This window comes from Antedon bifida, chromosome 5 (assembly GCF_963402885.1).
Source record: "Antedon bifida chromosome 5, ecAntBifi1.1, whole genome shotgun sequence".
NCBI classification, from domain to species: Eukaryota; Metazoa; Echinodermata; class Crinoidea; order Comatulida; family Antedonidae; genus Antedon; species Antedon bifida.
The window spans coordinates 30,237,662-30,251,572 of NC_136230.1; the positions used below are offsets into that span (position 1 = coordinate 30,237,662).

The window sequence follows — 13,911 nt, forward strand, 5'->3', positions numbered from 1 at the left end:
GGTACTTGAGAGCAGAGCCTCAAGGTAGTCTGTGTTTAAGTCAGTATTGGTTTTAAAGCCGGAGGGTAGTCTGTGCTTAAGTCAGTATTGGTTCTAAAGCCTGAGGTTTCTGTATGACAGGAGACTAAGTCAATGATATTTTTGCAAATAAAGAAACACTTGCTTTACTTAATACTAGATATCTTTTGTTATAATTGAAAAAGATTAAGTGGATACTGCAAAGTTTAGTTCCAAGTATAAAATGTCCTAAAATAATTATATTGTATGTTATAGTAGGCCTACTGTAATACTAAATTTCAAAGAGGTAGTCCTACTATCATGTTTATTTTTATATAAATGATGTTTTACTGCAATATGTTTCATTTCAAAAGTTTGACAGTTAACTTGTATCAACCATGCGTCATGGTTCACTCCAAAAAAAATCTAAACATTCACAAATTTTGATCAAACTTTGAAGCATGTACATTTCGTCTCAATCCGTACAATACCGCACAAAAAGTTATAAAGATTAAAAAACATAAACAATAATCATAAATAGCTATAATTATATTATCATCTTTACATTACATGAAAATCATAAGTTATCATGCATGACCTTTGTGCTCAAGAGAGTGAATCGCTGTCCACGCAAACAATATGACAAGATAGCTGTCATTGGCCAAGGCATCAAGTTAGTTGTCTGTTCAGATAAAAAAAAACAATAATCATAAATAGTTTAATTTTTATATTATATCGCCTTTACATTACATTTTTTTTTGCAATCAAATTTTAATGTTTTACTACAGCAACATGACAAACATCCTTGCTACTCACATGACCTGCTCTTGCCAATCCATCTCGACTCATTTGCCGATCTTGAAGATATCTGTGAACATCTACCCTACGACCAGAAATGGGAGTTTCCGAGAGAACGACTGAAGCTGAGTAAGTTTATTGATTCATTTATGGATGAATAGTTAATATTCTCACGACAGTCAAAGCATTGAATGGTTCTAAATCTAATCTTTAATAGAGTGTATAGGCCAACTACTTGCATAAAAATGTAGTTCAAAGACGAATATATTGATAATTTTTATAATAATGATAAATAACCAACTTCTTGTTTTAGGCCGCATCATTGGCCGAGGTGCTTTTGGCAGAGTGTACAAAGCTGAAGCATTTGGCATCGAAAAAGGCATCGCCCTCACAAGTGTCGCAGTCAAGATGCTGAAAGGTAAATCAGACATTTTAGTTACATTTTTTTTTTATTTTTAAAGGCAAAACATTGGAAACAAATAATATGATGACTTGTATCATGCATCAAGTGCCCCCTCTATAGATGAATATTTACTAAACTTTTTAGATATACTTTCAAATTTCAGTCATCACTAATATTTACTCTTTTGTGACCTTTAGCACAATTATTCTGTATTCTGCAGTATTTTGTGATTTTCCAGATCAACTATAATTGATCCTAGGCTTGTGGTACAGATTTTACATGGAAAAACCTAAAGTTAAACAGTTGAAATATACTTTTCATCACTACATTTTTGGCAGTGTTTACTTAGTATTAGTCATGTAATAGGTAGAATTTATTCTGAAATTGCTGCTGTATGATGTAAAGCATGCATGTTTACAGTTTATATTCCCATGAAACATTCCCAGGTCAACCATAAGTATGACTTAAGTCAAAATCTAAAACAAATTCAAGGCACTATTTCCTCTCAAGTTTGTTTACTTCGTCTACAGGTGTAATTAAATCCTATGCTTACTAAAAGCTATGTCTACACTATCAAACTAGTTAAGTGTGATATGTCCAAATATGGTAGTCATATGATATCATGTCCATCACATCACAATATTTTGTCACATAAAGTTTAATAGTGTAGAAAGAGCTTAAAAAGTATATTTTATGGAATAAAATTAATTGAAAATATATTTTTCTTTCAGAGGATGCATGCGAGACTGAAAAGAAGGCGTTGATGACGGAACTTAAGATGCTTGTACACATTGGTCCTCATTTGAATATTGTCAATTTGCTTGGAGCTTGCACCAGAAATGGTAAAAATACAACTGATATTTACTAAAAATACAGAGGTTAAAACTAATACAATTTTACAAAATAAGAAAGCTTTAATTAGTATCCCATTTTAGCTATAATACAATAAGTGTATGAATCAGTAATTGGTTTAATAAACTCAAATTAAATTGTTATGTAATATTGTAGAGAAGGTTGTTACATAACACTTGAAAGCTTTTTCATCAAATTAAGAAAAAATACAATAATTTAATAATATAAAGATTGCAAATTCTTCTGTTTTTCTATATGAAAATTTAGATTCCAAGACATAATGTTGCTAGGGCCTAATAGACAAAATTATCAAACCAACTTCACATCACTACCAAAGTTTAAGCCATGATTATTTGGACCTCAAGCACTTATTTAATTTCCCTAGGTCTAAGTACCTATCACATTCAATAAACAACATTTCATGTTTATATATTATGTTTTCAACTAGTAGGCGATTGTGATCATGCTATATATCGATGTTGGATAAATTAAATTCTCTTATCAGTTTCAACTCAGACCAAACTAATAGCGCCATTTCCTAACCGTGTTACGAATTATACATGGTAATTGTATAGAGATGCTACTGAATTTAGTAAGAGGGAACGTGATTCAGGATTCTAAAAAACTAGACAGCGTCTTAGCGTAGCAGACACGCTAACTGTCTAGACTATGATTTCTACACAAGATAGCAGTATATATATATATGGTTTGCTTGAGGGGCGGTCCAACTAAAACAAACATTTATAATTGCTACGTAAGCTATAGACACATGTTTAATTTATTTCCATTAATTTATACAAAAAACAGATCTAATCTACTTTTACTTCTCAGTTCAATTCTTAATTTATAGTTGAACCTTTCGTGGTCAGATGTTTTGCCCTACTCTGACGTAATTTGTACTTTATTACTTAGTACATTGAGAATACTTATAATATAATTCAAATATTTCAAAATTATTTTTTTTCAATTAGAACTTTTTATCATCGTTGAATTCTGTTGTTTCGGAAACCTGTCCGACTACCTGCGATCAAAGCGCAAGTGTTACGTGATGGAAGAGAAACCATCGTATATGCGCATGTCATCGACGAGTAAACGAACCAGCAGTGCCCGTACCAGCACCAACGAAGACGGCTTTTTGGATTCCGCTGATGAAGATGATGACGTGTTCAGTGATTACTGCGAGAAGGAGACACCACTGACCTTAGAAGACCTCATCTGTTACTGCTTCCAGGTCGCAAAGGGCATGGAGTTTCTGGCATCTAGAAAAGTAAGCACTTCAAGCAATAATTCTTAATTATATGTAAAGAATCTTATTGTGACATTTTGAGTTTTGTGGAGTAAGTTTGATGACTAAATGATCAACTGATTTCTGTCATCAGAAAATAAGATTTTTTCAAAATTGACATACATTTGTTAAATATACTTACAAATATATTGAAAGATTGTGGTGCATGTTACCTAATTCTAAAACAAACAAAACAAATTCTAAGTATGTTTAAATGTTTTGTCTTGCAGTGTATTCATCGTGACTTAGCTGCCAGGAATGTTCTGCTTACCGAAAACAACATTGTGAAGATTTGTGATTTTGGTCTTAGTAGAGATATCTATTCTGATCCAAACTATGTGACCCAAGGCAGTGTAAGTATTTAAAAATCATTATCACTATTGGAAATCTGCGTCTGGTTCTGTAACAAATGAATTTGAAAATCTCTTAATATTGGTTTGTTAAAAAGAAACCTAGTAGTATGAACTAATATAAATTCTTCGGAAACATATTCATATAATACAATTGAACCTCTATTAAGGGGACACCTTCAAAACCAAACAAACTGTATGCATATATATTGGTCTTACTGTCCCTTTAATAGAGGTGTCCCCTGAATAAAAGTGTCCCAAAGGTTTCTACCATAGTCATAAAAAGATTTAAATTGAACAACTAATATATTTGTTTACAGAGCCGTTTACCTCTGAAATGGATGGCACCGGAATCGATCTTTGACAAAGTTTACACAACTTACAGCGATGTCTGGTCCTTTGCTATTTTCATGTGGGAAGTGTTCTCTCTCGGTGGCTCTCCTTATCCAGGAGTTCAAGTTGATGAAGAATTCTATAACCGCTTGAAGAATGGTTACAGAATGTGCCAGCCAGAGTACGCTCCTAAAGAGATGTAAGTTTACTTGATTATTTCACCTTATCTTGCATGTATTGAATGTTGTAATTTATATATGAAGATGTTGACCAATCATAGAGGACCAATCTTTGGGCAATCTACAAATCTTTTAAATTGTTCTGTTATTTTGTTCTATCTATTTTATATAGCCGTTCCACTTTTGAAAGTGTAAAGGACAAATACTACTAATGATAAACTCAACAAAACAATCTTATTGGGCAATTCTAAAACTGCAGTTTTCTAGGAGTTCTTGGATAATATACTTCAGTCATACAGTAAAAGATACAAGACCTGTGTTGAATGTGTGATTTTAATTTACATTATTATTATTATTTTGTAGCTACCACATCATGTTAGACTCATGGAACTCGGAACCCAAAGAAAGACCGATCTTTAGTGAACTTGTTTGCAAATTGGGAGACCAGCTACAGGCTAACATTCGAGAGGTAATAAAAAACTTGGTATATTTATTAATTATTGATTGATATAGGCCTATACTACTTTGAGAAATTAGCATATATCATGTATTTCAAAGAATAAGAAAATCTATTGTGTATGTGTGTTACCGCTGCATCAGTCCTGTATTTGTTTTCTGAAACTGGAGATTTAATTCTTTTCTTTTAACAAAATACATGTGACTTTTTTTTATAGGAGTACATGGACATTTGCACTGCATTTAGACCACCCTCTGCAGTTATTCCTGAAGATGAGGCTTTGGAAAATGATCCGTTAGTTCAAGAGGATAACTTGGCAAACAGAATGAAGGAAGACAAGAGAGTGGAAGATGGCGAACGCATTGAGCTGACACGCGGAAGTCAGAGCTTCACAGGAAGCGAGGTCGTTCAAAAACCAGCAGACAACTGCATCATCAATCTCATGACGCCACGGCGATCAGTCGGGTCAATCGATCATAAAACGTTAAAACCCATCCATGGTGGACCGGGAAAGCTACACATGGACCGGCACGGTAAAAGTGAAGAATCGGTGACGTCAGAGTCATCGAGCGGTTTCCGATCTGGGTCGGATAGTAATGAGGATGAGATTCCTCCAGATTATAATAAAGTGGTTAAAACGAACATTTGTTGTAAGGATCATAGCAAACATGAATCAGGTTTCTATCAAGAAGATATGAACTTTGTGGATTTCTCTTGCTTGGAAGAGCTTGAGTCCAGCAGCAAGATCACAATCCTTCAAAGTGCTGTGTAGAAGGTTTTGTCGAATGTTACCATTTAAAAAAAAAACAATGGCGTCGATGAAAAGAAAAGCAGAGACAAAAAATTGCTGTGAAATTCGGCAAATTAATGTGAGTTTGTCCGTGACCTGGTTACCGTGGTGATGTAAACAAGGTACTATTGATGTATGACCTTTGAAACGGGATGCTGGTTTTTCCTAACCTATACTGCCAAAACTGAATTGATTATGCGTACAAAACTACCATTTACATGCTGCAAAATCATTCATAAATAAAAAAAAGTTTTTATTAATGTATTATATTATTTGTTATTTACTGCATTTTAGCAAAGTTGTTTCTTGAAGTTATGAATAAAATGACCCAAACAAATGTAAATTGCTAAAATGATTTTCTGGCGGCACTAGATGGTGATGGCAAAGCATTAGGTCAAAGTGAATCAACTACAGTACATGGTTCAAGTAGTCAATGTAACTAAGATGCTAACTGACAGACTATTAAATTGTGAAAAACTAGACTTTCATAATTATTTATAAAAAAAAATTTACTATAGTAATGATTATTCATAACTTTGGAAAATATATTCATGATTATTCATGAGCAAACTTATGAATATTCATAAGTTGTTCAAAACATTCCAACATTTCAAGATGTTCCATTGACTTTGATTCCAACAAGTACGTTGGAATCCAGTTTAAACCGGTCGCAGTTTGACCTGAACTGCTCATGAATAATCATGAGTTCATTCCATGTCATAATCTTTACTTCCTGTCTATGTGGATGAACACAATTTTATTAAAATCTGTCAGCTTTTATGATGATTTTATACATTTTTCTATTGTGCTGTGCCGGTGCATCGGAGAACAAATTAAAACCTTGTAAATTTTATGACAAATATTTTAAACTAAAACAATGTATAATAATCAAGAATGTAACAATCTCTTTAAAAAGATATTTTTATTTACCATTCACTCACACATCTCTAAAAAAAATAACCATAGATATTTTTTTAAATCTGAAAAATGAAAGCATAATACTGTATAATACAGTAATATACAAGATACTATATTATAGTCATATATAAGATAGTAAGTGCATTTCATGTCAAAGTTCATAAGATTGAAAAAGAGTTGGTAAGCTAGAAAAATGTGTGTAAATTATGTTACTTTTTCACATATGGACACTTTGTGCACCCTTGTTTCCATTTTGACATATGTTATCACAACAACAATGAAAGCAGTTCTTTATTAAACCAGATTTTAAAAAAAAGAATGATACAAAAATATCCAAAAACATGATTGTACATAGCCAACCCAACTTAGTCTGAAATTGTATAAACGATTAATATTCATAGAATTCTTATATTTTAATTTTCATTCCATTTCTTTCAAATTTTATGTTTTGTAAGTAATTATATTTTAAATGCAACAGTAATTTTATTTATTTTTTAAAATATTTCTTTTAAAATCATTAAAACAACCATACAGAAGAAATAAAATAATTTTAAAAATAAGAAATTTGTTAAAAAACCATAGTGTGCTAAATGAACAATTATTATTTGTCAGAAAAAAAACACAATTTCTAGAATAGAAATATTTGTATGGAAATGATTAAAATATCAGAAACAAACTTGCATTTTAAAGTGTGACTCAAGGTTTGTCTTCAGCACTGACAAAAATGTGTGCTATAGAAAATAAGATTGAAGAAGAAATAACATGTTTTAATAAGGAGAGTTTTATGCAAATTTTATGCAAATGTATCTTTTCAACATTTTATAAAATATTACTTTTAAGTTTACTTTTGTAAATTGGTATTGTGAATAAAGATTATAAATTAAACAAAGGAGTCAATGTGTTTTAATAGGTCTAATTGTAAAGCGGGTTCCCACTAGAGACGCAACGTAAGCAAATGCCCTTCTAATAATTGTGTTTGCCCCCGCCTGCGTGAAATCAAACCTGTGATGTTTGCAGCACTATTGTGTCGTCGGTTCCCACTTGTGATTACGCAATACACCACTTTGCGTCGATACGTCGCTGCGTTGCGTTCTAGTGGGAATCACGCTTTAAGGACGCAACAACTCAAGGAGAGGGGGAGAGGGACGTACGTAAGCGCTGGGCAATTATTCTGATCATCATGACGCTTGTAATTGGTCAACTCAATTGCCTTGGACATACGCGTTACAAGTGACAACAAAGCTTCCATGGGGATTCTTGAAATGCGCTACAAAATGATACAGTGTTCTAACAAATATGTCACCAAAGTGGTTTATTAATGACAATATTTGTAACATCGTATAAATGTGGAGACTTCATATTAATAAATTATATTATTTTAGTATTTCCACCAATACGGAAACGTCAATCAAAATGAAAAGGCTGTTTGATATAAATCGAAAACATGCAACATTTTGATATTTTGAAATAACCAAGCAAGTATTAGAAATTATACTAAACTCATACTTTATAATACTAGGTAATACACCGAAAGATAACAATACGAATTCAGCGATGTGAACGCGAAATTCGATGTACTTTTAAAAGCTATTTTTAATGTTCCAATAATACTTATTTGGACGTTTTCATTTTGCATTCATTCAATATTACTATTTCGTCATATTCACTTAATTTATCCATTGAGTGTATATCTTGAGTTAGCTAGGCCTACTTAGTGAATGGTATTATAGTATGACCATCAAGACCAAGACGTCCTGAGAACGTCCAAGTTTACGTGAAAGGGGGTCAGGGACAGCGGAAATGCCACTGACCACTTTTATTGTCAAAACAAAAGCAACTAGCCACGAGAAATGTCACTGATGTCACCGGATGGCCATCCACACCAATTATGAAAAATATTTATCATAATTAGTTAATCGCGTGAAAACAATGTCTTATCAATAAATGTTATCAGTTGTATAACATGTTGTGTTCTCATTGTTATGTTGTGTTAGATGTATAATATAATATGCACGGATCGTACATACTAATGGCTTACAATAACAATTTAGAATTTAAACAATCGAAAGCTTGGTTTCCACGAGGAAAACTTACATAATGTACGCACGAAACACATCTTGACCAATCAAAAGTTACATCATAGTCAAATCCATTGCGTTGCGCGTACATATGCGTTGCCGCGAAGACACGTGTGAGAACCTAGCTTCAAAATTCAACAAAAATTTACGGATGCGGACATGGTCGATAATTTTACTTCAAAAGCGATTAATTGAAATGTACAATCTAATTAACGTTCACGATTAAAGTGCGTTAATTATATCATTGTAATTATAACTCATCATCCGGTAAAGATGAATTTTATTGTCATAAAAATAGTTTTGTTACTCAACGTAAATATGTCGCCATTCAGACTGTGGATCCTCTCATAAAAAATAGTACCGTAGTAAGCCTAAAGCGTTCCCATTAGAGACGCAACGCAAGGACAGAGACGCAACGCAAGCGAGCTGACCAATGACAAGCGATAGTTCGAATAATCTATAGCTTGTGATTAGTCAAATCACTTACGTTGCGCTTACGTCCTGGCGTTACGTTCTAGTGGGAACCAAACTTAATATAGCCAAACATGCTGTTGATGTTCTGGTCCCCTCCCCCTAACTCCTAGTACAAACGGGCGGACAACAGACGCTACTCATGGCGCGCAACACAAGCGGGAGTTGGCCAATCACAGAGCGGCAGATCCTCTATTAGGCCTATATCTATCATGCCGCAATTAGTCAATTGCGTTGCGCTCATGTAGCCTACTTGGGTGTCCTTAGTGGGAACCAAACTTAAATATTGCCAGCAGCACTACGTCACGAGTAATCTTCCGTATATATATATATTCACAAGACATTTAAATTTACAGAAATAAAACGATCACGACCGTAACGTGGACATTGAAAACAATTAGCCAAATCGTCATCATTCATTAGTTGATTAAATAATGCACATCAAATAAGGAAACACGCACAAGTGTTATGTCATAAATAATTTAGAATGATTAATAATTGACCCGAATCACTTTGAAACCTCTTGTCGTCATCCATTATTGCAAAGTACCACGAATTAACGAATTCTTTTAAAATGTTCATTTGGTTTTAATCCATGTGACCAAAGATAGTACAGTACAATACTGTATAGTGACGTGACTGGGACTAAAATAGAGGGCGCTAGACACAATTAAAATTACTGGAGTTGGGAATAAAGTAGAGGGCGCTAGACACAATTACAAGACTGTTCTATGGTATATCCAGTACAGTGTATTGATTGTAAAATGTTCATCTTGCATTATATGTAATTACAGTACATTCAGAGTACCTGTTCTTTTTCTGTTGTCACACTGGTTGTTGTCTACTTTGATAGCACAGCCATTACAGATGATTCAATGTAGTCAAACTATGAGTAGGCTACATTCCCAGACAATTAAATTTGAAGATGCATTAAAATTAAGTTTTATTTGCGAAAAAAGTGAAGATTTGATTAAAGTTGAAATGAAAATGGAGTTCTCCGCTCGAGCATTCCTGTGTAACCAGCGGCGCAACGGCTATTAGTGCTCAGTGGCTAAACCAGGGGCATTTTCCCCTTGCGTTACGCCACTGAGTGTAACAGTTACCAGGATTTAAATTATACCGTACAGCAAGTTAAATGGTTAGTGACGGAATGGTCGAACCAAGGAGGAATTTTCTACATGGCCTATAGAACCAAGGTCCCAAAACGTATCAATCCAAAAGTACAGAAACACTTACAAACCAATTTATAGATATTTTCATTTATTTATCTTTAATCATTAGATGTTATTTCGTTTATAGTTTGCGTTTTCTTCAACATACTATGCTTGTATAAAGCAACTATTTCATGATGTTGGTTCAAGTCATTGGTACCTGAAATTCAAGATAGATTTAACACTATGTTACAAGTACATTGTTATGGTTATAATTACTCAGTACCTCTATTACTTATACAGCTAAAGCTCCGTCTACACTACTAAATTTACATAAAAAAAAAAATGTGATGTGCGCATATATGGACGTGATGTCATATCACTACCATATTTTAGCATATCACTACCATATTTGGGCACATCATACCTTTTTTTTGTCGTCAAACTAGTTTGATAGTGTAGACAGAGCTTTATACAGTCATGGGTTGATTGTAAATGGATAATAATAAACCCAGCTTAAACCTAAGCCTTCAAATTACAAAATAAACAGTATTACAAGTCTTACCTTACATGATTGTTTACATTGGTCCCTGGGCTTGAGGCACTGGAGCAGGTGCTGATGGAGGTGCAGCAGGGGCTACTGCTGGAGGCTCAGGCTTGGCACCTTTCTGTTCAGATATGGGCTGGCTTGGAATAATCTCTTCTTTAGGCTCAACGATACTGACAAGATCAGGAAGTGGCTTCTTGGGGCCAATCTTACCCGCTGGATCCCATGGCAACATAATTTTCACTTTAATTCCAAGTACACCTGTAGAGCAAAGGATATTCAATAAACTGTACACATGTATAATAATGTAATGTATTATTACATGGATATTTCCTAGTTTGTCTCAGTGTAATTGCCGTGTAGAAAGATACGATACATATACATATGCATAGATATCTAGTGTTTTAATACAGTAGGTATTTTAAAACTTGTAAAAATATAAGTCGTATTAAATCTTAACATGCTTACCTTGACGCAACATAACGTGGCGTATAGCGGTGTCAACGTACTCGTTACATGGGTGACCGCTGTGGATCATAAGCCCATCAACAAACTTCATCGATTTAGCACGCTGTCCTCTCAATTTACCAGACACCACAACTTCACAGCCCTTAGCGTTACTCTCCATGATGAAACGCAAAACACCGTAGCAGGCACGACGGACGGCAAGGCCTCCAAGCAACTTGTAACGTAGAGACTCGCATTGGGCGATGGCGCACAGACCACGTGTAGCGACTTTCTCGGCATACAACTAACAACCAATTAAAATCAGTAAGTACATACTTAATTATGATGCAAATAATTGTAATCAAAGGACTATGGTAGGGATAACGATGTAAAATTAAAAGTTAATATTTTTCAAACAAATTATACATTGGCTGTTAGTATTTTGTATCAATATTATAATAAAGAAAGAATTATGAAAATATGACTTGTAGTTTTCGAAATATAGGGTTTAAAACATCGTCGAAAATGATCGTTTTTAGCCACGAACGATGTAAACAAATTGCGCCCTCAGTCGACAATTGTATGAACTAGTCATTTTTCGTAAAAATAATTAAATAAAATCACGGTTTTAAGTAATATAATTTGTATATCAACATTGTAAAATTCAATAAAATATGATATTACTTATTTATTATATAAAAAAAGTGTTAATTTAACTTCATTCGAAGAATTTCAATGCATTATTTTCACGTGTAATTGGACAGGCCTTAGACCATGTGACTTCACGGCACTCGCGAGAAAATTATTCCGCTGTGTGTTGATTCGCGTCAACCAATCAAAGGGCGAGAATCCAAAATCGTTCAACCGTGAGACCTGCGGAGCGGTCGAATGCAGAGGTTTGATTGGCTTGCAATGACATCATACCACAAAATGGCGTTTTTGTAGTTGAGCCTCTCGGAATTTTCCAAAAATTATTTTAAAAATGGACAAAACGGATATTTTTCATGGTATATGGGTTGTTACTATGAAATATTCGAATCATAAAGGCCTCATATCGGGATAAAACTGTTTTTTTAGCACTTAAAATTAATATTTTTCTTAGTAACAAGCACATGGTATGTGGAACTATATTATCTTGGTGTAGGAATAAAAAACATTTTGAGGTCATAAGAGGCTCAACTACAAAAATAAGGTTGAAAATGGTAGGTCATTGAGCCTTCCGAGGGTTTCGTAGTAAACAAAGTCTATACGCGCTAGGCGATAACGATCTTTTAACCACTATATTCACATTTTTGGTTGAATGAAATGGAAATAAATAATACTTTATCTTATAGATTAATAGGTAAATAAATATTTACTCAAAAGGATATTTTCGTAATTAATTTATTTTCAGAATAATTACCTAATAAAAAGTGTTTACCAAAGTAAAAAAACACCGCGTCAATGACATTGCGCGCATAGTAACGTGCGCGCTGTTTAATCGTGGTAATGAAAATGGAGTCAGCTCTCGGTATCCCTACTATGGTAGAATTGTGTAAATATATAAAAACAAACCTCAACAGTGCCCTCAGGGAAATTGAACCTTTTTTGAACAACTGAGGTCAATTCACGAATTCGGCGACCTTTCTCTCCGAGAACATTTTGGGTACGCGTGGCAAGGATGATGATTTCCGTTCGTGTTGGTGTAACTCGAACTTCCACACCACTGTAGCCATCTTCAGCCAACTCTCTGGTCAAAAACTCATTTAATTCTGCTTTGAAAACACCATCAGAGACAAACTGGAAAAAAAATGGTTAACATTACACAGACTGTATTAAATTAAGGAATGTTGAAGGCAGGCAGGCAGGCAGGCTGTACGGGGCTACTGACTGTACTTTCACATCTAGGCTACCTAGGCCTAACTTGAATTCACATTCTGTCGTGCATCATCAGTATCACCGCCGGGAGGCAGTGGGTCAATTCTTAAATTGGGTTAAGCTCGAGAGAGGTGCGAAAGTACAAAATAACAACGGTACGTACGTTCGGAGTCCTACCATATACGTACGTTAAGTAGGCCTACTAACTTTATTATTATTCTATATGCCTAGCCTATCTAGAGCTATCACTTTTCATGTAAGCAAGGTTAGTCTACAGCAGACTAGCCCTAGCCTATATATTATAGCCTACCCAGCCTAGGTAGCAGGCACAACCACACACGTAAGCGTGGAGAGACCATGTACGAATCCGTCGATATCACAGCAGTATCAAACGATCTTTCACTAAAAACATACGGATGTAACGTTTACTTATTGCTTTATCAATGAATCGGATTTTCACATGTATATAAACACTTAAAATGTGTTAAAATGTTCAATTTACCTTTCTCTTCTTGGACATTTGAGCCGCCATCTTGAAGGCTGAGAATAAGAGGAAGAACCCGGATCAGAAAATAATAGAGGGCGCTCTAATAAATTGGATTATTATTGTCTTATCATGGATTAAAGAATAGAAATCTATGGTCTTATGTAGTCACTTACTTAAAATATATTATTTTAGTAGTCTGCAATTTTAAAATATTTAATGTCAATACAGTGGTTTATATTGAAGTAGTATTTTATAATGGTAAAATACGTAATGACATTACAAAACTAAAGACAAGCCAACTTCGAAATTCTCATCACAAAAAATAAGTTTCCGTAATATAATATAATTGGAACAACGTAGTATGCTTATTCTAGATCGCCTGAAAACCTAAAACTCAATCACCGACACTCCGCCCCCTGACACCTTTATAACCTTCTCATCTATATTATATAACAAAGATATCAAGATGTTTATTACTCAACTATTAAATTTCTAAAATCAATATTTTCGA

General features: G+C 34.1%; 2 protein-coding genes across 3 annotated transcripts in view; one reads left to right on the top strand and one right to left on the bottom strand.

The window, feature by feature from the left end:
• LOC144843592 (vascular endothelial growth factor receptor 1-like) overlaps positions 1–6,666 on the top strand; it is a 31,903-nt gene extending 25,237 nt beyond the window's left edge. For both annotated transcript variants that reach the window (XM_078700438.1, XM_078700439.1), the window contains 8 exons: positions 786–924; positions 1,109–1,213; positions 1,930–2,040; positions 3,022–3,317; positions 3,566–3,688; positions 4,006–4,217; positions 4,561–4,666; positions 4,872–6,666. In XM_078700438.1, the coding sequence (XP_078556564.1) occupies positions 786–924; positions 1,109–1,213; positions 1,930–2,040; positions 3,022–3,317; positions 3,566–3,688; positions 4,006–4,217; positions 4,561–4,666; positions 4,872–5,426 (1,647 nt within the window). In that variant the 3' untranslated portion in view covers positions 5,427–6,666. The remainder of the gene's footprint in view (positions 1–785; positions 925–1,108; positions 1,214–1,929; positions 2,041–3,021; positions 3,318–3,565; positions 3,689–4,005; positions 4,218–4,560; positions 4,667–4,871) is intronic.
• Positions 6,667–10,154: 3,488 nt separating this feature from the next.
• LOC144841946 (small ribosomal subunit protein uS3) lies at positions 10,155–13,471 on the bottom strand. The gene is made up of 5 exons (XM_078698247.1): positions 13,416–13,471; positions 12,611–12,835; positions 11,078–11,360; positions 10,628–10,870; positions 10,155–10,282 (listed from the first exon to the last, which is right to left on the bottom strand). The coding sequence occupies exons 1-4, from the start codon at positions 13,443–13,445 to the stop codon at positions 10,641–10,643; spliced, it is 768 nt and encodes a 255-aa protein (XP_078554373.1). The 5' UTR covers positions 13,446–13,471; the 3' UTR covers positions 10,155–10,282; positions 10,628–10,640.
• Between the last annotated feature and the right edge of the window lie 440 nt (positions 13,472–13,911).

What these genes read in the sequence shown, in the direction of transcription:
- LOC144841946 (XM_078698247.1), bottom strand. Translation starts at nt 13,445, where the DNA reads ATGGCGGCTCAAATGTCCAAGAAGAGAAAG. An exon ending in TCCCTGAGGGCACTGTTGAG is followed by an intron (nt 11,361 to 12,610) that starts GTTTGTTTTTAT and finishes ATTGGTTGTTAG; the next exon opens with TTGTATGCCGAGAAAGTCGC. An exon ending in CCACGTTATGTTGCGTCAAG is followed by an intron (nt 10,871 to 11,077) that starts GTAAGCATGTTA and finishes TTTGCTCTACAG; the next exon opens with GTGTACTTGGAATTAAAGTG.